The 23,385-nt window shown below is 34.9% G+C and overlaps 8 protein-coding genes across 8 annotated transcripts; 5 read left to right on the top strand and 3 right to left on the bottom strand. All coding sequences in view use genetic code 12, as the record gives it.

Annotated features, from left to right (window-relative positions):
* Positions 1-2,795: 2,795 nt before the first annotated feature.
* Positions 2,796-3,914, top strand: CD36_60770 (uncharacterized protein; the record flags this gene model as incomplete). The annotated part of the gene is made up of 1 exon (XM_002420829.1): positions 2,796-3,914. One exon carries the CDS (start codon positions 2,796-2,798, stop codon positions 3,912-3,914), a length of 1,119 nt encoding a protein of 372 aa, XP_002420874.1.
* A 4,534-nt stretch (positions 3,915-8,448) lies between these two features.
* CD36_60750 (uncharacterized protein) lies at positions 8,449-10,635 on the top strand (the record flags this gene model as incomplete). Its single annotated transcript, XM_002420828.1, has 1 exon — positions 8,449-10,635. One exon carries the CDS (start codon positions 8,449-8,451, stop codon positions 10,633-10,635), a length of 2,187 nt encoding a protein of 728 aa, XP_002420873.1.
* An 860-nt stretch (positions 10,636-11,495) lies between these two features.
* Positions 11,496-12,245, top strand: CTR1 (copper transport protein, putative; the record flags this gene model as incomplete). Its single annotated transcript, XM_002420827.1, has 1 exon — positions 11,496-12,245. One exon carries the CDS (start codon positions 11,496-11,498, stop codon positions 12,243-12,245), a length of 750 nt encoding a protein of 249 aa, XP_002420872.1.
* A 135-nt stretch (positions 12,246-12,380) lies between these two features.
* CD36_60730 (exocyst complex subunit, putative) lies at positions 12,381-15,719 on the bottom strand (the record flags this gene model as incomplete). The annotated part of the gene is made up of 1 exon (XM_002420826.1): positions 12,381-15,719. One exon carries the CDS (start codon positions 15,717-15,719, stop codon positions 12,381-12,383), a length of 3,339 nt encoding a protein of 1,112 aa, XP_002420871.1.
* A 297-nt stretch (positions 15,720-16,016) lies between these two features.
* Positions 16,017-17,869, top strand: CD36_60720 (DNA recombination and repair protein, putative; the record flags this gene model as incomplete). The annotated part of the gene is made up of 2 exons (XM_002420825.1): positions 16,017-16,133; positions 16,223-17,869. The coding sequence occupies 2 exons, from the start codon at positions 16,017-16,019 to the stop codon at positions 17,867-17,869; spliced, it is 1,764 nt and encodes a 587-aa protein (XP_002420870.1).
* Positions 17,870-17,902: 33 nt separating this feature from the next.
* On the bottom strand, positions 17,903-18,757 carry CD36_60700 (hsp70 nucleotide exchange factor, putative; the record flags this gene model as incomplete). The annotated part of the gene is made up of 1 exon (XM_002420824.1): positions 17,903-18,757. One exon carries the CDS (start codon positions 18,755-18,757, stop codon positions 17,903-17,905), a length of 855 nt encoding a protein of 284 aa, XP_002420869.1.
* Positions 18,758-19,795: 1,038 nt separating this feature from the next.
* PGK1 (phosphoglycerate kinase, putative) lies at positions 19,796-21,049 on the top strand (the record flags this gene model as incomplete). The annotated part of the gene is made up of 1 exon (XM_002420823.1): positions 19,796-21,049. One exon carries the CDS (start codon positions 19,796-19,798, stop codon positions 21,047-21,049), a length of 1,254 nt encoding a protein of 417 aa, XP_002420868.1.
* Positions 21,050-21,276: 227 nt separating this feature from the next.
* On the bottom strand, positions 21,277-23,229 carry CD36_60660 (very long-chain fatty acid transport protein, putative; the record flags this gene model as incomplete). Its single annotated transcript, XM_002420822.1, has 1 exon — positions 21,277-23,229. One exon carries the CDS (start codon positions 23,227-23,229, stop codon positions 21,277-21,279), a length of 1,953 nt encoding a protein of 650 aa, XP_002420867.1.
* Positions 23,230-23,385: the final 156 nt, after the last annotated feature.

Here is a 23,385-nt window from a genome sequence, read left to right as displayed (position 1 = left end):
ACAAACTAGTCACATAGGTTTAGGTTATACATATAGTCGTTGAATCATTGCTAGTCCCACAGTTGATTCCATATTTTCAAAAATATATTGCTATTTTTAGGATACTTCGCTAATTCTTTTTGAAACAGGTGTTAATATTGTCAATTACGTTATTTTTTTTGCAGATAGAAGACCTCAGGTGATATCTTGCAATGTCTCCCTCTCTCTCACCCACATATATGCATATTAGACTGCTATGTACATTGGGTGCCCTGTATCAATCAAAAATGTGTTGCACAAATCAAATAGGTGGACGTAATCTTCAATTACTACTCAAGAATAACACTTGATCTTCTTTTTTATTCTTTCATATCTTACTGGTAATGCTGTACCTTGACTAATCATACAATAATATTCAACATTGTCTTGCTTTATGGTTTAGAATTTCAAATGTGAAAGAAAAACCAAGGGAGTCTTGGTTTTGAAACTCCGGTGGTTACGAGATCTGACATTGCATGGAAACAAAATGTATATATTATCAAAGGCTATGTTGTTACAATTCGGTCTTGTTACAAGTTTACAAAGGGAAGAAGAAGAAGAAACAGGAGTTGCAGATCCAAAGAAAAGAAAAATGGAAGCAACCAATTTAATTTAATTTAATTTAATTTAATTTAATTTAATTTAGTAGTATTATTTCCTGCAGATCTTTGTCGATTTCACCCCCTTATAGAACTTTGCTCTTAGTTTTGTGAGATTATTATTCAAGGTTGTTTTTTAAAATGTAAATCATGATTTGATTTATATCGATTAATCAATTCTAACATATAAAGCTAGCATTCTTTTTTTGGTAGTTGATCAATATCAATATCAATATAGCCAGATCAATCACAGATCATGATTATCTACCAGTTCTCATCGTGCCCTCTATCTCAAAAGAAAAGGACTAAACCAAAAAAAAAAATTGAAAGAAGGGCAAGAAAATATTTCATAATTTCCAATGTGCTAAATACTCTAGTCAAACAATCTGGTGAACTTGTGTTAAAAAAAGGGATATTTCACAGACAACTAGACCAAGCCTAATAAACTCACACTGATGGTGTTGGTTTTCTTTGAGTTTCCAACCTATACAATTTTACCCAGATTGGTACGTATCTGCAAGTAATACAGACCATTTCGCTGGGGGCTGTTTTCTTATTCTCAAAATTTCTACCCTCGTCTACTCTTCTATTACTAAATTGAAATGATAACAAGTACACGCAATTATATTTCAGTAGAAATATTACAGCGGAGTTTATGAAGCACCTTCTGCAAAATGAAATGTGTTTCAGTTGTGACCACGTAAAAAATAAAACTTTTGAAATCTGGACTCATTCAAGAGTGTAACAAATATTATATAGCAACCCCATAGCAATATAATGGCGGATCTTTTTTTTTTTTTTTTTCTTTCTTTCTATCACCGCCACCGCTTAAATTGCTGCATTGATAGCAATCTGAAACTTCTGATTCACTAGCAATTTCAGATCTTTTTTCAGAAGTTGATTTTCTTTTGTTGGTTAAAGAATTTATCTACCACCATGAGTTTGGAGTTGGTGAATCGAGAAGGAAATAAGAATTGTCAATTAACTCACCGAACATAATACGTCTATTATTAAAAAGTCATGCATAGAAATCCACGGCTAGACAAAGTATAGTTAGAAGAATTTAACCAACTCAAATTCATTTGGTTGTCTGTCGTTATAATGTGAGGCTTTTACGATTTGGTGTAGGTATTATAAGTTTTGTATTCCCGGTTTATGTCGTCTGAGCGTTTGTGTTTGTGTTAAAATAAAATATAAATGGAATTTGAGGGTGAGGCAGGGATCTATTTTTAACTTGTTCTTTATTTCTTTAAAGAAGAAATTGGTGGGAGGGGTAGAATAAAAAAATGAATTCGCCATTGTTACCCTTTTTTTTTTTTTTGCGACAACCAAGAAAAACTTTTAGCCACTTCTACATTGCATATTCTTTCTCAATTTATTCTGCCGGAATGATCCATTTTGCTCCTACCACTATGTAACATGTGTAAATTCTCCTAGTTACACACCCACTCTGTTGTTCCTAACATCCCTAACCCAACACCTAGTCCCGGAACATGAAAGGCGAGCGAAAACGGCAACAAAAATGTAATTAAATTCGGCAAAGTTAGGTTTAGTGACAAAACAAAAAATTAAACCAAACATATCTAGTCTAATTTTTCTTTAGTTGGGTTATTCCATTTAATTCTACATACACTTACGTTTTATAATAGAAAAAAAAAAAAGAAAATTGGGTGAATGAATGAATAAATGAATTATTGAAATTCCAGTTGGTTGGTTGGTGTACCTTGCTAAAACATAATTACAAATACTCCATATCATATATATATAGACACCGGATCAGCACAAATTTTTTGTATTTCTAAATTTTTCTTTCAACTCGTTATATCATTCAAATTCTGTTTCCTATTTATCTAGTCATTCCTTTATCGTTATATTACTATTCTAATTAGAGAAAGAAAGTCATTCGTTTAAACTAATTTCAATTTCAACTTCATTTCTTGTCAATCATTTCCCTTCCAGATCACCAAATTTTTTTTTTTTTTTTTTTTTTTAATTCTCCAGTTTCATTATACCGCAAAAGATTCAATTCTATTGATTATTTGAAAATAAAGAACACCTTTAAATTTTTTTATAATTCTTTTTTTTGTTTTTCTTTTATTGCATATCAAGTTACAATAAGTAAATGGAATTTCAAGTTTACGCCAATAATCATACAAGCTTGGATTTTGATATCACGAAATGGAAACAAAAGAGAGCCCACAACAATCTATTAACGCATCATCAAACACAATACAACAGAAACAAAACCAAAAAGAGCAGCCGTTGCAGTCAGTGCAGCTGCAACAACAACAGAAATCAGACAATATCCCAGTTCCTTCTCAAGTCCCGTCAACCTATGAGTACACCACCACTACCGAGACATTGCCTAGTTCGTATGTGATGCCTCTGAGCAGTTTACCAGGTAGTTCTCAATATCAACAACCTGTCTCCACCGATTCTGGGATACCATCGGGACAACAGCTGTACGCCCAGCCAGGTCCAACTGTAACACAAGCACATGCACTGGCGCCACTCCCACGACAAACACATTCAGTACCTCTGTATCAACATTATTTTGGTCAGACTATACCCGACGACCTGCTACACTCACATTCCTACGTTCATGAACCAAAAAATCCTCCTGTATCATTACATTCCTCAAGAGCCTACTATTCGTCAATTTTACAACCACCGCCTCCCCCACCACCTACGTATTCAATTCCCGAGACAGAGTCCCAACAACATTATGTTTGGTCTAGCCATGACAATCAACCTCCTTCCCATCCAATACCACCATCAGAAATTACCACTCGTAATACGTCGTCTTCTTCTACTAGTACTACCACTACTACAGCTACTCGTAATACAATGCCGTTTCATGTAACCACCAACATCGATGTCAACCGATACCCTGACGTGACGTCATTGGTCAACTCCAATGCCAACATTGTTGTTCCATTAGTTGAGAGTAGATTTGTTGATCATAAGATATGTACTATTTGTGGGAAAAGAATCACTAGAGATATGACACGACACTTGAGGACTCATCAAGTAGATGCCCGTTTCCATTGTGTTTTCCCCAAACGCCAATGTCGACATAAACTGGGGAAATTCAATCGACCATACGATTATAAAAAGCATTTATTAAATCGACATTTCACATTTGATGACTCTTCAATCAAACGATTACATAACTTGAGTGATAAATTAAATCATTGGGGGACATGTCCATGTGGTTTAAGATTTAGTGGTAAAGATTGGTTGGATGAACATATTTTGACCGATGATCCTACAAAGAAATGCCCCTTAATTGAGTGAATCAAGAAACACTTCAGTAAATAAGGGGGGGGGGGCATGTTATACCTCGACTTTTTTTTTTTTATTTTATTTGTATTTTTAATTTATATGGCCAGAACAGCCGTTAAAAAGGATGAAGAAAAAGTGTGGTGAAATAGGTGGTCTGTGACTGTTCCATAAACAATTATTACTTTAATTCAATTCTTTTAATTAAAAATTGTACCTAATAATATATAATTTTAATTGATTTTTCTTTTCGTATAAAAATATACGTTGTTCTTGTTTTTTTTGTTAGACGTACTGTCATTACTAGTGATGATATATATTTTCGCAACCATAGAGAGTTCCTCCATTAGAATCTCGAAGCCCTCCTGCTTTGACATGTTTAAAATTTATTTCATTCTACACTGGTGAACAAAAAAGAAACACACAGTTTCCATCGACTGGTTGTTGCTGTTATCCCCTTCACGCTTTCCGCAATTTATCATCATGATGTCATAATTAGAATTTTCCGATCAGTGACCAATTAATATTTGTGATCACTTTTATTTTTCTCGTTATCATCATTATCCAACGAAACCAATAACTAAACAGGAAAAGATAGGTCTTGCAGATCTAGACTTCCCTTATATTGTTGGAAAAGAAACAACAACAGTGGTACCAATGCTACTCTTTCTTATCAATTGATTTTGCATTTATGCATAGACTATTCTTAAGGCGGGAAAAATGCAGACAAATCAGAGTCAAGGCGGATCTATGCTGAAATTTAGTTTGGTAGCGTCTACAGTTTTTTTTTTCTCTTCATATTGGATTTTTTTGAAAAAAAAAAAAAAAAATCTCCTAGGATCACTCTATCCTTTCCTATACTTCGATGTCTATGTTGGTTTGAATGGGATTACTTCAAACTATTGGTTGGCTGTAGATGTAAGACTTTTTTGTAATACATTACTTTTCAATAAAGGGCTAGTTTTAATTACCTCATTGATTCAAACCTTATTCCTATACCCATCGTGCGTAACCCTCTTTTTTAGACCAATTTCAGGAACTTACATAAATCAAAGGCGGGACCATTCCATTGTTCAATCAAGTCTTCTAGAACAGTCATACAAGGACTAAACTCAACTAAAAAAACACAAAAGTTCCCAAATTACCTCATTCTGCTTTGATTTTGCGTCTTGTACTATTTCCAGTTTGTGTGTTTAACTCTTGTTTCACTCACGCAATTGACAACGAATAAAACTCTCAATTGTTTAGTTTGTTTTTTTCTTGTTCCATAATAAATTAACTTTTTTAAATGTTTCCAAAAAAAAAAAAGTCTATATGATTTAAAACATTGGTTTGCTTCCTTTACACGGATGTATGCCAACTTACGAGGGTTAATGAAAATTTCATCTTGTTGTTCTGCACCATGACGACATGATAGAATTCAAGGCACGGTTTTTATCGAATACCTCGATGCAAAAACTATATGATTTCAAATTAAAAGCAACCGTTGGATGGTTAAAGAACAAGAAAAAAAATCCCAGAACAACCTTTTATCGGGTTTAGAAACCTTAATAATGAATTCTCACATCATAATCACTCAGTTTTGAAAAGCTCAACTATTGCTATTTTTTTTTTTTTAATATTAGAATGTAGATGTTATTTCTCTTAATCATGTTTACCCTAACAACCAACATTAGATATCACGACTTACTGTGTTGAATGCAATGGTGGCAATTTTACAATGATTGACTAAAACTGTAACCTGCCAAGTCTATTTATTATCCCGTAAATGTATGATTCATTAAAGAGATGCCTTTGACACCAGTTTCCTTTGTACTTCTTGTTTTTTTTTCTTAAGTACTTTGATGCAATGTCCAAGATCAACGAATTGATTCCTAAAAAAGCTTCTGTTAATAATTCAAGTTACAGAAAAAAATGTTCTGCTAAATTTGTTAATTTGTTTATCGACGAGGGTTGTCGTTAACTAGGCTTTTGTTCTGGATTCAACCCGATGTTACCTATAATGGTTTCTTTATGAGTGTGCTATTTGCGAGGTTTCGGATAAACTGTATACTTTGATTCTGCCGCGATGCGACTCAAGATTGTTCCAACAACAGTGCTCACAATTGACTGAGCAAGATCAGTTGAAAAAAAAAAAAAAAACGCTGTCCCTATATGAATCCATTGTGATACCTAAACCTGCCTAATCTTTTCAAAATGCTTGAAAAACTTGCCTATAATTAACCATTTATCATCTCTTTTATCTTTTCACATGAGAGTTTGGTAGTCAAGGTGTCCAACAATAAGTGTAGGAAGATACGCATATGCTAATGTTTTAAACAATAGAGTATACTACCAAAATCCCCTAGATTTCTTGCAAAATTGAGGTACAACTCAAGAAGATAAAACATGGTTAATATTCTCTTCGCTTTTCTTGGTACGTTTCTTTACCTTTACTAGTTCTTCTTTGATGGATAATTTTAAAGGCTTCCCCCAAAATGTAAAGCTCAGACATGTTTAATGAAATATATGATGTGTTTATTGTCATCACTACAGTTATAGCTTCTGTTGCTGTTTCTATTGCTTTTATGGGTACTTTTACATTTACTGTTAGTTTCATTGCTGGTTTTACTATCATCGTTATCATTGCTGTGGCCATAGCCGCTGTCATATCCATAGTCATAGCCATTCCAATTTTATTCCTCGTGTCTCAGTAGCATTTGCATCATTCAATTAGTCCGGAAGGAGTTTCATTTCCGTCATATTTTATGGGTGATCTAATTGATTTAATTTGAGTTTTGGCTAAATTAATATTTGAACTTCGGTTATTGAAAATAGAAGAAGCATCACAAAAAGATATATATAAATAGAACACCAATAAGTGCAAGTTTCGCAACTAACAATAGAATTAAAAATTTCTTTTTTCGGATTTAATTTTGTGAGGAACAAAGCGGATAATCGGGAAATTGTAGAAAACAAGTTTGGTGTGGGACAAAAAGGGAACAACTGTAAAAGAAGAAGAAAAAGTCTCCTCAAAACTCGATTTGAAAGAATATCTTTCCTATTGTTAACAATCTCATCTCATAAAATTGGTGTTACAGTTCTGGAAATCAACAGCGATTAACACTTGATACAATTCGACAAATGTATGAGTTTATATCTTGTAGCAATTTTAGAATACATGACCTCTAATGACGTTCATTTCATTTCTCGAGGAAGTTTGTGTTTCTTTTTGCCATTAAACTTTTTCAACCCTTCTTTCGGGAGTATGTGGCTGTGGTTGGCATTTGTGTATTTTCTTGTATGAAAACCAAGGCGACTTCCTTGAAGTTCAATGGCTATAAACTTCAGATCCGAATTTAATAAACATAATTGCTGTTTGGCCAATGAGAGACAGCAAAAATAAAATAGTTTAATTAAGGCGATGTTGATTGGTTATCCGGAATACTAGCAAAAACTTTTGGTATGGAAGTTCATTTCATTTTAATCTTGAACCCATTTCTCAGATCAAAGCCTGTACCGGGGTCTTTTTTTTTGTTTTTGTATCAATTTTAGTTTTCTGTTTTCTTGGACATACATTCTGAGCGGAAGAATTTGATTATGCATTTATTATTATTATTTTTTTTTGCAAATAAGCTTTTATATAACTCAAACTGAACTGCAACCCTGAAGACTACACTTACTAAGCAAATAATCAGCTGATATGGCAAACCAAATAGAGTCCAAAAAGTATAAGAAAAAGGTATTCTATCACCAATGAAACTGAACAAAATTCTTGTACTATTAATGAAAGGTAATCAAGAAATTCTCCATGTTGCTTTTTCAAGAAATTACGAAACCAAGGAAAAAAAAAAAAAAATAAGTAAAGTAGATGGTCTAACAAATTCAAGATCTTTTTCCCTCTCAAGATGATTATACCAAGCTAAATAGAAAACAATGGTCATTCGTCAGGCGATTGAAAGTTGGAACAGATACCTGAACACTGTGCATGTAGAAGTGGGTTGGTAGGTAGGTAGGCAACGGCAATAGCAACTCTCGGATATTAATACGACATTTAAAAGAAATTGAAATGTCGGATTATTTTTTGTAGATTTGAGATATTGTGTAATTAGAAAAAGACATTGCGACATTCTGATCTGGAATCAAAAGCAGTCGCAGTAGTAGTGCCAGTGACTTTTCTTTTCTACTGCCATGAGGGGGACCCAGGGGCAAAACCAAACACGACTCTGAACGCAAGAGAAGACGACATAAATAGAATGAGCAACAAAAAATACAATTGAAAATCAAAAGAAAGACTAAAAAGAACAAAAAACAAGAAAGAATTAATGACAAACAAAGCTAAATTATAAATTCATATCCAAGTCTTAATTTTTTTTCTTTTTTTTTTCTTACATTTTATTTCATCCATCCATTCATCTTTTGACCAACAACAACAGCAACATCTATTACTCATTATTAGCATTACCAACTGTCATCACTTCTACTACTTATTCTTGAACTATTCGTTTCCTTCTTTATACACACCTTATCTCCATACATATTAAGTCTACTTATTCTACAATCCACCGATATGTCTGCTGACTATCATGCTAAGATGCAACAGATGTTGTTTAATCGATATACGAATCCAACATCCAATGTTGCCCATGAAGCCAATGTGACACACATGACAAACCAAGGATCAAATGCACCTATCGCCACGACTACAACTGCCACCACCACTATGGCCCCAACAATGAACACCTATTATCCACATCCAAATACCAACCACACATCTGAAATGAATCTACTAACGCCAAACATATACGAATACAAATCAAACGTTATTGACAATCAAGGTGGTAACGATGTTGGATACTTCTCGACTAGAGCTGCTGTGTCGGTGCCTTCATCACGAATAGACAGTTACAACAGCAATAACAGTAATACTTTTGAAGAAGAAATAGACCGGTTCACCAAGGAACATGACCCTAATGTTATTCCGATTCATGGGTTCAACCATCATCAAGAACTGTTTGACGGTCAATCTACAATAGACAATCTATCTTTGCAGATGCCTATACCACCTCCACCTCCACAACTACAACTACAACAGCAACCAATACCAACATTACCGCAACAGGCAGCACTACCATTACCACCACATCAACAACCAATGCCGCCGCCGCCAGTACAACCATCACAACCAGTGATGCAGTTTTATGATACCACTCAAGAATTCGTTGAACCAATGGCACGTCCCCAGCCACATAGACAAAATACAGCACCGGCATCTAGTTTATCTATACAAAATCTACAGCAGCATCAGCTCCAACATCAGTTGCAACAGCAACAGCAGCAACAAACACACTACAACCAACATCAAAAACGCAGCAGCATCAAATCGTCCGACATGGGTTTGACAAATCGTCATTTAAATGCAGCAAATGATCATTTACACGCAAGACGCGAGTCCTTTTCTCATGAAACTAAACCCAAAATCAAGAAAGGAAGACCAAGAAAGAAGCCAGTGTTCCATTTACAATTAGATAATGTTAAAAAATGTGTCCCTACGATAACATCTTCACAATCTGATTCTGGCACAGATTATTGGAATAGAACACCTAGTGGACATGTCCGCCGAAGACTTGCATCCACCACCATGGCGAATTTGGCTAATGGGTCCAATTTGAAATCGAACGAGGATGATTTAAAAATCGCCGACAAGGATTTGAGTTTCGCTGACCGCAATTTTGCCATTCCTACATTTAATCTTACTCCTTCAATGGACCCTCCAGGAAATCCGAATGGGTATTTTGAACTAAATAACACTCCTGGTGTCAATGAGAATCTTGCAACCTCGGGTGGATACTTTTCACCGGCTATTAATGATAATTCGGTCAACAATTTTAACAAAACGTTTGAGGATTACTTACAAGAAGCAGAAAAATTATCTGATCATAAAGGCACAGGTGACAGTAATAATGAGAATATAGCTAACGTTAATCAGGCCGATGTTGTTGATTTACAACAAGATACATTGGTAACTAATTTTACAGAATTAGACATCCCACAAAATCAGAATATGTTCACTCCATTGAATTTTGAGTCATCTATTGGTGACGACTTTTTATCATCTGAAAATGAGGCTCAGTTGGATCGTGACCGTTTATACTCAAATGAAATTACACCGCAGTATTTGACAGTTGGCTCGGGAGACGAGGAAGACGATCAGAGACTGGATTTCAGATTGCAATTGCCCACTTTACAGAAAACCGTTTCCAGTCAAAGTGGCCATAGTCCAGCTTCAGTAGGATCTGATCTGGTATATTCTGCCAGTACTGGTTTCACACCACCTACAACGAGCACAGCAACTGCTACAAATACCGCTACTACCACTTTATCCAAACCTCTGAAAAAGAGAGTTTCCAAAGGAGCAGTCTGTAGTGTTTGTGACAAATATATTAGCAGAGATATTGCTAGACATATGAGAATCCATGATGAAGTTGGCCGTTTCCAATGTGTGTATCCCAAATCAATGTGTAATCACAAAACACAAAACTTCAATCGACCTTATGACTACAAAAAGCATTTATTGCATCTGCATTTCGTATTTGATGATCCAAAGGGGAAAACTGCAAATACATTGACTGACAAATTACCTATTATGGGGACATGTGAAGCATGTGGTGCTCGGATGATTGCCAATGATTGGTTAGAATCCCATATTTTAACAAAAGATCCAAAAGTCAGATGTCCCTACAGTAAACAGAGTTAGTTAACACATCTCCCACCCCCCATTTTGTTTGGCATAAGTTGCATTTCGCTTAAAAGTATTGTTTATTGTTAATATTATACTAAGCACTAAAAGTGCTATATAGATTTGTTTTGTTATAGATAATGTTATTCACACAAATAATGAATTGGTTTGTTTTTTATCAATGAAAGTGTGCAATTGACCGGGAGTCCTAATTGATCTTTAGAAATTATATGTTGAGAAACATGTCGTAATCTCGGTTCACTAGACAAAGTTTGAACCAATATCTTTCGAGATTGGTTGTAGATTAATATTATTAAACTCTGTCAATTTTAGGAAGTTAAGAACATTCTCATTTCTATACGAATTTTATGTTTCGATTTTTTTTTTTTTTTTTTCGGGTTCGGCATTCTCGCCTCATCTTGCTATCAATCATTGTGCGCTTTGATCAATTTAGGTAATTGAAAATTTGCTCATTCTCATCAATCTCAAACCAACTAACCAACCAGAAACACAAACACAATTAAAATATAATGATTAATATATATCGAGATTAATTGTTACATGTCCTAATTATTAAATCACAACTATGAGCAAATATTCTTCAACCCTTTAAATAACATGTTATTTTGCTCATGTTTTTCTTTTTTCTTATTATTTTCAAACCCCATATTCTTTATTAACATTCATTTCTTTGGCCTTGCCTAATTAGCTCATTCTTCCTCCTTCCTTCCCTAGTGAATTCACAAACTATTTAAACTCGAGTTTATTTCTATCCTTGGAATTTCCTTATCTCAATTTCAAGTTACATATTATCACCTTCACCCGATAACATATATATTTTTAACTTAAAAGTACCACAACACATCTGATACTACATTATGGAATTCTTAAAAAGACACGAAGGTCATATGCATATGAGTGATCCAGCCTCATCAATGGCCATGTCAGTCACTTCAGCAGTTATGGAAATGGCTTCATCGACAATGGACATGGCAATGTCATCTAGTACTTCGCTGGGTATGGCTATGGAAGGTATGGATCATGGATCTTCTCATATGGCAATGAACATGTGGCTCACGGCATCATATAAAGATTATCCTGTTGTATTCAGAGATTTAAGAGCTAGCACCAAAGCTCAAGCCTTTGGGATATTTGTTTTGTTATTCTTTGTTGCTTTCCTTGCTAGAATGTTGGAATTTGTTCGAAATTATCTTGAAGAAATTGTTTGGAAAAATAATAATTATGTTGAAGTCGAACAAGGAATTTCTCAACATAGTGCCAATTTGCAACCACCACCAGTTAAATCATGTTGTGATGATACTGAAAAAGAAGTTGTTTCCGATGAAAGTATTGATAAACAGAATTCTCCACAACATGAAGAAACCACTAAACCTCGTGGTACCGGTAAGTCATTATCTTTAGCATCAACAATTTCAAGAGATATTATTAGACTTGCATTATGTATTATTCCAGATTTGTTTGCTTATTCCTTGATGTTGGCTGCTATGACCTACACTTTGACTTATTTCTTTGCTGTGGTTATTGGCTCTGGTATTGGAAGATTTGTTGCCGAAAGATTAATGGAACACTATAGAATTAAACGTGGCCCTCCTAGAAATTGTTGCTAGATTAAACGTACATATAAAAAAGAAGTTGCTTTGTTTTTAGAGAATAATCATATAATTATAATTCTACTAGTTTAGTTTTCATGATGATTTTTTAATTAATACTACACATATATATAACAATATGCCCTCCAAAAATTATGTTTCTCTTTTTTGTTCAAATATTCCGTCAATTTTCTTAATCAAATCATTATACTTCCCTTTATTAAACTGTGAACCTTTACCATCAGCCAATTTCTCACTATAAATCAATCTGGCCAAAGTATGGTAGGCTTCCTTTGTATAGTTGTCACGTTTGCTCTTGATGAATCTAAGTAAATTGAATTCATTCATGGTAAACAATTCAAAATATTCTGATGCCTTGGTGAAATCAATTGTCTCTGGGTTAGAAGATAAGTTTCTTAACATTTGTTGCACCGTGGAAATGTTCAATAAAATTCTCTTAATACCGTTGCTATTAATCTTTCTTACACCTTTGGATCTGGTAATTATCAAATCATTAAGGAATTGAGAAAATCCAAGAAATATACTTTCTCGTTCAATGTTACTAACAGTTTTAGATAACTTATTATCCATGGCAAAGATTTCTTGATTCAAGTTGACAATAAAATGGTCAGCATCACCTGGCTCAGTTACAGGACACCAATCAACATGTTTAAAAGACATAGTGACAAAGTATACTGCTTTACACCTCAATTCGTATCTCAAGGCCAATAAAGTCTTATCTCTGATCGATTCAAAGTTATGAATAACATTATTGAAATCACCAATCTTCTCTGAATTCAAAGCAAGATAAATATTGTATTGCACAATATCAGTTCCATCCGGGGTGAAGTTGATTGCCTGTCTTCCATTTTCTAAAAATGTCCAATTGTATCGCAATTTGTCCACTGTTGAAACTTTGATAGTCTTATTTTGCTCGTCATCGTAGATACTATAGTTGGACTCCTTTTTAACCAAAGGTAACCATGAAAGTATCCATGTCGTAGTTAATAACAAATAAACAATTTGGGCATACGCCTCGTGGTCTAACAAATCTTCTTGATGTGTAACAGTTTCATCATGTAAAATCACCTTAGATTCCGATTCAATTAGTTCTTCTAATTCAATAGCAGTTTCTCCCTGCACCCCACGTTGAAGAATCTTACCGCTGATCTCAGTTAATACTGGTATCTTCATCCACTTACTTATTCTCAGAGGTGGTCGCACAATGTTTGTGCCTTCACCAGTAGACAATAACTCCTGATACAACTTGTTGTACTCATTTGAAAAATTCTCTAACGTCTTCAACACTGCCCCGGAGAAATTCTCACGATATGATAATGAAGTGTTTAATATCAAACACAATTCAAGAAACATTTTTTTAAAGTTATAAGCATTCTCATAAATGATCAAATTGGATTCAATATTACTAACTGCATTACCAAGAATCTTAAAATTTGAATCTTGACTCAAAGAAATCAAGTCCAATTTCAATCCTGAATTCACTGGCATTGCTTGTTCAATTTTCATAGAGTAGGCACCACCAACTTGTTCACCAAAATTAAACTCGATTGTGTTACGCAAATACGACAAAAAAGATATTTTCATGAAATCTTCAAAGAAATGAAATGATTTTCTGGTATGAACTCCTCTAGTTCTCTCATCTTCAAATTCGAAAAAAATCCTTTGTGATCCATCAATAAAAATTAAAAAGAACTCTAAGATAATTCTCATATTGAACAAATTCTTGGGAACTAACACTTCAACAGTTGCATTAAAAGACTCATGCTTAACATATGGGGTAGCAGTTTCTATAATAGATCCATTCTTAGTGTCATCTGAAATGCTATATCCAGGAAACACATCAGCTAACACATCAAGTATTTCTTTCGATGTTTGATTAGAAGGATTATAAGTCACATCCTCAAATTTAAACAATTCCTTTTTCCCTAAAGCACTTGAAATCTTATTACGATTGGTGGCGCCAGTGGTATCTGCCAAAGGGTGCAATTTATAGTTGTGGTCATCATAAATGTAATTCAACATTAATGACTTCAATTCCTTTTGGATTGTATTCCAAATTGTAAACAAATTACGAGCATGGAATGTATCCGGTTTCCCTGTTTGAGGACTATCAAAAGTAGGTGTGCTTTCCGCAACAATTTTTGGGGTCGATGGCGATTTTCCGTCTTGCAATAAGGTCACTATTTGAGTTACCACTTTATGTCGTTGGAAAGTAGCCAAACACCTAATAAAGATAGATCCAAACAAATCCTGTAAAAGAACAACAGCAGAATCACTAAATGAACCATGTACAATAACATCAAACAAAGAGCCATGGTCAAGGTGTTGCATTTTAGACAACTTGGATAATGCGTGTCCATTTCGCAGCTTAACGGCCTCTATTGTTCTGTTGATTAGACCATGCAACTCCAGCTGATTGGTGTCAAGTAAAACCTCAACTGCTTGGTTCAATCTGTTAAGTTTGGATGCTGTAAGTAAAAGCATATAAATATAATAAAATGACTCGGTGTTTGGATTCAGAGTAGAGTCTAATAAGATTTTGTAATCAATGACTCCATCATTCTTACTATTGTGAGCATGAAGATCCGGTAATTGATTGACCAAAAAATTCTTCACTGGAGAAGTCAAAAAATCTACCACTTCTGATATATCCAAATTTGCTGAATTGAAAATAAATTGTTCTAAATTCTTCAGATCTAACAAAGTCACAAAGGATGTCAATTGTGGATTGCTAGAATGAATAATATTGTCCCAAGCAATGGCACCTTCTTGTGGGTTTCTATTGTATTTTAAATAAATCTCATTCTGTAGTTCATCAATAATCATATCAAATAGCTTATTGGATTGTTCTTCAAGATATGTCTTTATCCCATTCATTGCTGGCAATGACCACAAATTATACTTTTCTGCTGTTGTATATCCTTCGGAAATAACATCATACACTTCATGAATCTTCTTATCAATGACCAATTGATCGATTTTCCCTGGTATTTCGTTCATTTCAGCCATTGCATCCAATACTTCAATCATTTCCGAATACTTGGCAGAAGCCAGCGATAATTCACCCAACACTGCCGATCGATCGTGCACCTCTTTGTTGGAGTATTCCAAAAAATCCTTAATTTCCAAAGAGTCCTCTTGTGAAGTTTTCATTGTAGTTAGTAAAGTATTATATGATGCCATACTTTTGTTGAATAAATCATAATGCTCGTTAACCACACTACGTAAAGCTTGTTCTGAACTCTCTTTCAACATGTTGAATTCTTGCAATCGATGAGCTAACCCAACTGAAGTATCATCTAACAACGCTACTGCCATTTCTATTGGATTTGCGTCTTCCCGAAGCATTTGAGGCCAGTCATATTTTATTGTATTGTAGACTTCTTTCAAGGAATAAAGCGATTCGTCAACTGTGCGCAGGTCATAATCATTGATCCTAGGGGAACTACCAGAATATCTTCTTAACGACATAATGTTCTCTAAAGTTTGCTTATATACCCAAAGATAAGATCAACGCTCTCTAATAAATTGATTCAACAAGGGTTCCTAAGTTCACAGGGTGTGAATTTGTGTTGACAGAATCAAAGAGTGTGTGTACATTTTTTTGCTGTTCCCTTTGAAGTTTCGTTTTGTTCTTTTTTTTTTTTCAATTTACTCGCTCACTCGCTTTATTTGATTCGGGGTTTCTGAATTTTTTTTTTCATTCAACTCTCCATTTTTCAACTGACATAGAGTCATTTTTTTGACAACTCTCTTTGCAACCAAAATATGGAACCAAGACAGATTATCGAATTGAGTGACGATGACGATGAAAGTCATTTAAATCTAAATACCACCAGAAAACCTATAAAATTAACAACCAATGAACCGGAAGTGATTGAACTGTACGTGCTTTCCTTGTTTTGAATTTTTGTTAATGAAAATATATTTACGACGCGTATTGTTTGATTTACTAACACTCTTTACTACATAGACTTAGTGATTCATGTAACGAAGATCCCCCTATTTTAACATCGATCCAGTCTAGTCAAACAAAAGAGTTTCAGCCAAGTCCCAACCAAGAGTCAAATCACACAAGCATATCCACAAACTACCTGAGATCAGTTTCCAAATCCACATACACTTCAACTGATCAAGTTACAGATGTGATTATTATAGAAAGCGACGAAGAGGAAACTAGCATAGTGCAAAAATTAAACGAAACTTCAAAAATACTGGGATCAACACAGCTACCATCATCTCCTGTAAACTCTGCAAGCCAACAACCAGAAAGAACCATGAACGACTCAATTATTGATTCCAGTTTTTCATTTCTGATGGATAATGTTGTAACAACGATTCGTAATGGTGGATCTAGACTAAAACTATCAAAGCCTGTTTCTCAACCAGTAACTACTGGATTGGGGCCCTCGTCAGTTTCAAACTCTGTTTCTAGTAGTTTCAAGATGCCACCGTTTGTGAAATGGCTCTCGAGTGACGACGATGATGATGATGATGACGAACTTGATCCAATTGTACCAACGTCCCAACCAGTTGCACATGAAACAGTTTTGAGTGCCCAGCCTGCGAAAAGATCCAGAACTGTGCAAGAACCACCTCAACAGGCTGTAAAGCCTGTAAAGCGTTCCAAGACTGTTGATCAGGTGATAGATTTGCCACGTATTGATAATTTTCAGTACACATCAAAGGAATTGAAAGAAGTCAATAGAGCTACAAGGAAAAAAGAAGAACTTTTGGCAGAAATGGAATTACATATATCTGAGTCGGTTTATACGAGGTTGGAAGATTTGGTTAAAGATTTCCAACTGCGTGTTATCAAGGCTTCATATACGTTACCAGTGATTTTTTGGAAGCGAAATATAAACGCAGTTTACGATAAAGAAAGGGATATATTTATACCATGTCACCCAAGGCGGGTTCTTGAGAAAACATTTGTATTGTATTATCATGCGTCAGTATTTTTTGAAAAACTACGAAGCAGCACTTTGAAAGCTGATGTGTCAGCAGCAAAGCAACAAGCATTGTCAATGACACCAAATGAGTACAATGTGATTATTGTGGTTGAAGGGTACGATATAATTTTGAACAAAATCAAAGCGTATGAACAGAGATTGTTTAAAAATCAAGTTCTTCAAGGTTTAAATGTTGAGGAGCAAAGAAGACGAAGAAAAGACGACACAGAAATGTCTAAATACCCTTCTTCATCAGAGGTTGAACATTTAGTTAACAGAGCCCAAATTGACTTGAAGGCAAATATTTTTATGGTCAGAGCAAAACAAGAATCGATCATGTGGCTAAATTCATTTACATATATGATTAGCCAATCACTTTATGACAAATTTGAAAGAAATCAAGGATTGGCAAATCTTGGGACTGTTAAGTCAGGAGCCGATACCAAATCAACATTTTTGCAGTCAATGAAACAATTCAATTTGATGACTCAGGCCAAAGCAGATATTTTGTATGTACTGCATCAGTCTCTACACCTGATGTACACCAAGTTTCGATCTCAAGGGACTTTGGGCAAGGATAACTTGAGGAGAAATATTGTCCCACCATCAGTTGATAGTAGTATGAACAAGTTTTTCACTGCTGATGATCCAGATATGGTTATTAATTAAAAGTATATCAAGTTATAATAATAAATACACAATCTAAGAGGATGTAGCTTTTTTAGCGTTATTAAGGTCATCGATATTGAGTTTATCACTTAACCCTTCAACCACTTGGATTCCTCTATTTATTTCATATTTCTCTTCTAAGTTGAAATCGTATTTTAATTGATTTAATTGGGAGACAATGTTTAAAGATTTGTCAACCAAACTAGTATTCGAATCCTCATTCAACACCGAGGCCAAAAAATGTGGTAATTTTTCTTTTTTGAATTGTGCCTTCAAATCTTCATCTAACCCATTGCTCAAAATCGATGATATTAATGATAAAATTCTTAATTGATATTTATTGTTTTTGTTGTCAAAATTAATGAGTTTTAAACCTTGCAATTTTTCAAACTTTGAATAACCAGGTTGGAAATTTCTGACAAATGAAGAAATGGCAAACAATGCCTTCAGTTGTAATTCAAATTTTTTATCATCCTGTGCTAATTTTATCAACTCACTCAATCCTTCAGTTTCATTAAAATCTTCTTGGGACTTTGGATTGTTTTGGACAGCAGTCCCAATGATTCCACAAATAAGTACTTTCAATTCAATTGGGGTATCTTGTTTAGTCAAAATACTAATCAATGGATTCCATAATTTCAAATTCCCGATATTATTTGCATTATCCAAATTTTCAATCAACATTTCGAAATTTTCCAAGGCAATTTCTTTATCTTCCAAAGAAACATCGGTTGATTCAACAACTTTTATACTTTCTTTCATTAATGTGGCCTCATCTGGACCGCCAAATAATTGACTAAGTGCCTTTTGATCAGGCTCTCCAATTTTCTCAAGAGCTGCTTTATCCCCGGATTGTTGTGCAATTGTCCAATGTAATAATTTTTCCATAGTGGTAGTATGAAGTTGTTAGATGTACTGGGAGAGAGAAGAAAAAAGGGATAACAATTAACTTCTTCTAGGAATATATTTATACGTTATGAATCAGGGGGTTGAGGGGAACTTCTGATATTCAATTTTTCAATGAAACCAGTTTATACTATTTGCAATAATTCTATCTGATTCGATGGAGTTTCAACAGTTTTTAGTTCATGTTTGCTTAGTTCGAGAAGGTTCCAGATGAGAGCGACATTTTTACCGACATTTTCATGACATTTAGAATTAGCCTGTATATAGAACAATCTATGGAATGGCTTTCTACAAGTCAAGGGTTAACGGAACGAGATCTTGACCAGATCATCAGTATCCAAGAATATATGTAAGGATTTTGCAAAGCAAGTAATTATAAACCTACAATAGTGGTTATAATAATTTTAGATATCAAAATTTAGATGCAACAGCTGTTGAGAATTTTGTTAATTGGGAATCAACATACAACAATATAGGTTATTACTTGCTGCACCACCTGATGAAATGGAAAAAAAACATGTGTGTGTGTCAGGAGGCATGCGAAATATGGAGCGTTCTTCCCCGGGATAAATCAATCGAGATTTTTTTTTCACTCAAATCCAAAAAAATCATTTTAAACACGAGACGCTTTGACATCGACAAAAAAAGGTGACGCAAACACTATAGTTTTGAGATTGTTAAGATGTAGGGTACCAAGCAATTGGATTGGGTGTCATATGATCTAGACTTATGGTTGATTAATTTGACCTAAAACAATGTGTAGAACTTTTTAGTTTTTCTGGGTTTATTACGTATAGTCTTTTTTTTTTTTTTTATTTCTTGTTGTTGTGCGTCTACTGACTCCTGTTTGAATTTTTTGTTCAGTTCTACAATAATATATAAATCCTCTTATAATTCCAACTCACTTCCCTCCTCATTTCATTCAATTGGATTTTTTTTTTCTTCTTCTTTTTCTTTCTTTCTTTTCTTATTCGATTTTTCAATCAAGCGATTTTCAATTGCAGAAGAATAGCTATCAAAATGTCATTATCTAACAAATTATCAGTCAAAGACTTAGACGTCACTGGAAAGAGAGTCTTTATCAGAGTTGATTTCAACGTCCCATTGGATGGTAAGACCATCACCAACAACCAAAGAATTGTTGCTGCTTTGCCAACCATCAAATATGTTGAAGAACGTAAACCAAAATACATTGTCTTGGCTTCCCATTTAGGTAGACCAAACGGTCAAAGAAACGACAAATACTCATTAGCTCCAGTTGCTGCTGAATTGGAAAAATTGTTGGGTCAAAAAGTCACCTTCTTGAACGATTGTGTTGGTCCAGAAGTCACCAAGGCTGTTGAAAACGCCAAGGATGGTGAAATCTTCTTGTTGGAAAACTTGAGATACCACATTGAAGAAGAAGGTTCTTCCAAAGACAAAGACGGTAAGAAGGTCAAGGCTGATCCAGAAGCTGTCAAGAAATTCAGACAAGAATTGACTTCATTGGCTGATGTCTACATCAACGATGCCTTTGGTACCGCTCACAGAGCCCACTCCTCCATGGTTGGTCTCGAAGTTCCACAAAGAGCTGCTGGTTTCTTGATGTCCAAAGAATTGGAATACTTTGCTAAAGCTTTGGAAAACCCAGAAAGACCATTCTTGGCCATTTTGGGTGGTGCCAAAGTTTCTGACAAGATTCAATTGATTGACAACTTGTTGGACAAGGTTGATATGTTGATTGTTGGTGGTGGTATGGCCTTCACCTTCAAGAAAATCTTGAACAAAATGCCAATTGGTGATTCTCTTTTCGATGAAGCCGGTGCTAAAAACGTCGAACACTTGGTTGAAAAAGCCAAGAAGAACAATGTTGAATTGATCTTGCCAGTTGATTTCGTCACTGCTGATAAATTCGACAAAGATGCCAACACTTCTTCTGCCACTGATGCTGAAGGTATCCCAGACAACTGGATGGGTTTGGACTGTGGTCCAAAATCTGTCCAATTGTTCCAACAAGCTGTTGCTAAAGCCAAGACCATTGTTTGGAACGGTCCACCAGGTGTTTTCGAATTTGAAAAATTCGCCAATGGTACCAAATCCTTATTGGATGCTGCTGTCAAATCTGCCGAAAGTGGTAACATTGTTATCATTGGTGGTGGTGACACTGCTACTGTTGCTAAGAAATACGGTGTTGTTGAAAAATTATCCCACGTTTCTACTGGTGGTGGTGCTTCATTGGAATTATTGGAAGGTAAAGACTTGCCAGGTGTAGTTGCTCTTTCCAACAAAAACTAATTGATTTGATAATATAGTTTACTATACATAATATATAAGTGTTGTTTATGTATCTTGAATATTAATTGAAAATAAAAGAGAAAAACATTAGTATGAACGTGTTTCTTAAGTACATCTTTGATTCGTTGAGGACATTTTCTAAAATCTTTTAATTTCAAATAAATAAATATGTTATTCTTTTTTTTTTTTTTTTTTACGTATTTATCAGTATCTATTATCTAACTATTTTACAATTTAGCTCTACCAGCACAAATCAGGGACCAGTCATCTTCAGTCAACTCAGTATATTTATCACCATTCAACCAGTAAATCATTTCTTTACCATCTTCACCTTTAGGCAATTTTTGATTTTTAAATTGATTCTTTGGCACTTTATGATTATGAGATGCTTCGATTGTACCTAGTTTGATAAACGCAGGCTGTGCATAAGTTGGTAATGACTTGGTTACGTGTTCATGTATCAGTTTCAAAATTTCTTCATGTTGTAACTCATCTTTTGGCTCACAAACAGCAAAACAGGCTCTACCTTCATGGTTTGGAACTTTCACACCAACAACAACCGATTGTTTAAGGGTTTTGGATCCCATCAATTCGTTTTCAACTTCGGTGGCCGAGACGTTTTCTGATTTCCAACGGAATGTATCACCCAATCTATCAACAAAATATAATAATTTGTCTTCGTCCATTTTCAACAAATCTCCACTTCTATACCAAGCATCGCCTTTACTAAACACATTAGTAAGGATTTTACTATTCGTTGCTGATTTATTACCATAATAACCTTGGAATGATTTTTCAATATCTTGTGGATTTAAAATTCTCATCATCAATTCACCAGGTTCATTGTAGGCAGCTTCAGTACATAACCCAGTCTTGGGATCTCTCCAAATTTCGCTTTCATCTTCAGGATCCATTTTAGCTAATTTCTGTTGTGTAGACAAAAATAAATTAATGATGGACCCATATTTACGACAAGCACCAACACCATACTCGCCATATTGTAAGTTGGTAGTAGCAATTGGTGATTCAGTGGCAGCATAGAATTCACCAATTCCATCAATGTGGAATCGAGATTTGAATTCAGACCAAATGTCACGACGCAACCCATTACCATAAGCAATTCGAACATTATGTCTATCTTGGTCAGGATGGGGCTTTGAATTTAACAAGTAACGACAAACTTCCCCAACATATTGAATATGGGTGGCTCCACATAATCTTGCTTGAGTCCAGAATGATGTTGCCGAGAATTTTTGGGAAACCGTGACACATCCCCCCACAATTAAAGTTGGACATACCCCCAACATTGCTGCAGTGGAATGGTACAATGGCATTGCCGTTAACACACTCGAGTCTTCTTTAATTTTCATAATGTGTCCAAAAAAGACTGAAGCCATAAATGCCTTTCTCCAAGACATTATCCCTGCTTTAGGTAAACCAGTAGTACCGGAAGTATAAATCAAAGCACATGCAGAAGAATCGGTATCTTGAGGTCTTCTGGTGCTATCTTTGGCCCTGTATTTCGGAGTGGATTTGAGTCTCAAACGATCAAACAAGGCAAGTTCATCAATGTAATGTATTTTTGTGTTTGGTAATTCTTCTGAAATTTGAGATTCCGTGTCTCTAATTGGTTTGTCACAGTCGGGATCAACGAAAACTTGACTAACGTTGGCAATCTTAAGACAATGAACCAAAGGTTTATCCTTGGTATTGAAATTCAAAAATGCTGGTAATGCACCAATATTCCACAATGCCAACCACATGACAATGAAAAGTGGTTTATTCATACAGGCAACACCAATGGTATCGTTGGATGTGACCCCATACTCATTCTTCAAGATATACGAATATCTCAACACCATATCGTACAACTCTTTATAAGTATACTCTTCGAGGTCGAATTGGTCATCGTAAATGTTATATCCATTCTCGTCAACTTGGGGCTTTGGTGGGTTCTTTTTTGGTCTTGGAAACGCTAACGCCCTATTATTACTGTATTTCAATGCAGCTTCTTCAAATGGATACCAGTAAGAAGCTCTACCTCTTGATGATCGCCATAAAAATGGAAGTGCCTTTCTAGCTACTTTCAGTGCCAACAGAAGGTCGTCTGAAATCAAATATTTGGCTTCCAACAATTGACTACCAAGTACAGCTGCAACTGCTAATTCTAAACCTGACATCACTGAAATCTAAATACCTTTTTTCTGTAGTGTAGTGTAGTGTACTTTATTTGTATTGTATTGTATTGTATTTTTTTTTTTTTTTCGGTTCTGAAGACAACTTCTGTACGTGTTTGCTATTTAATCTGAAACAATGGCGAAAAGATTGCAATGAAA

The sequence above is a fragment of the Candida dubliniensis genome, chromosome 6 (assembly GCF_000026945.1).
Source record: "Candida dubliniensis CD36 chromosome 6, complete sequence".
Lineage (NCBI taxonomy): Eukaryota > Fungi > Ascomycota > Pichiomycetes > Serinales > Debaryomycetaceae > Candida > Candida dubliniensis.
The sequence above is the reverse complement of the archived record's forward strand: the minus strand, read 5'-3'. Positions and strand labels throughout refer to the sequence as shown.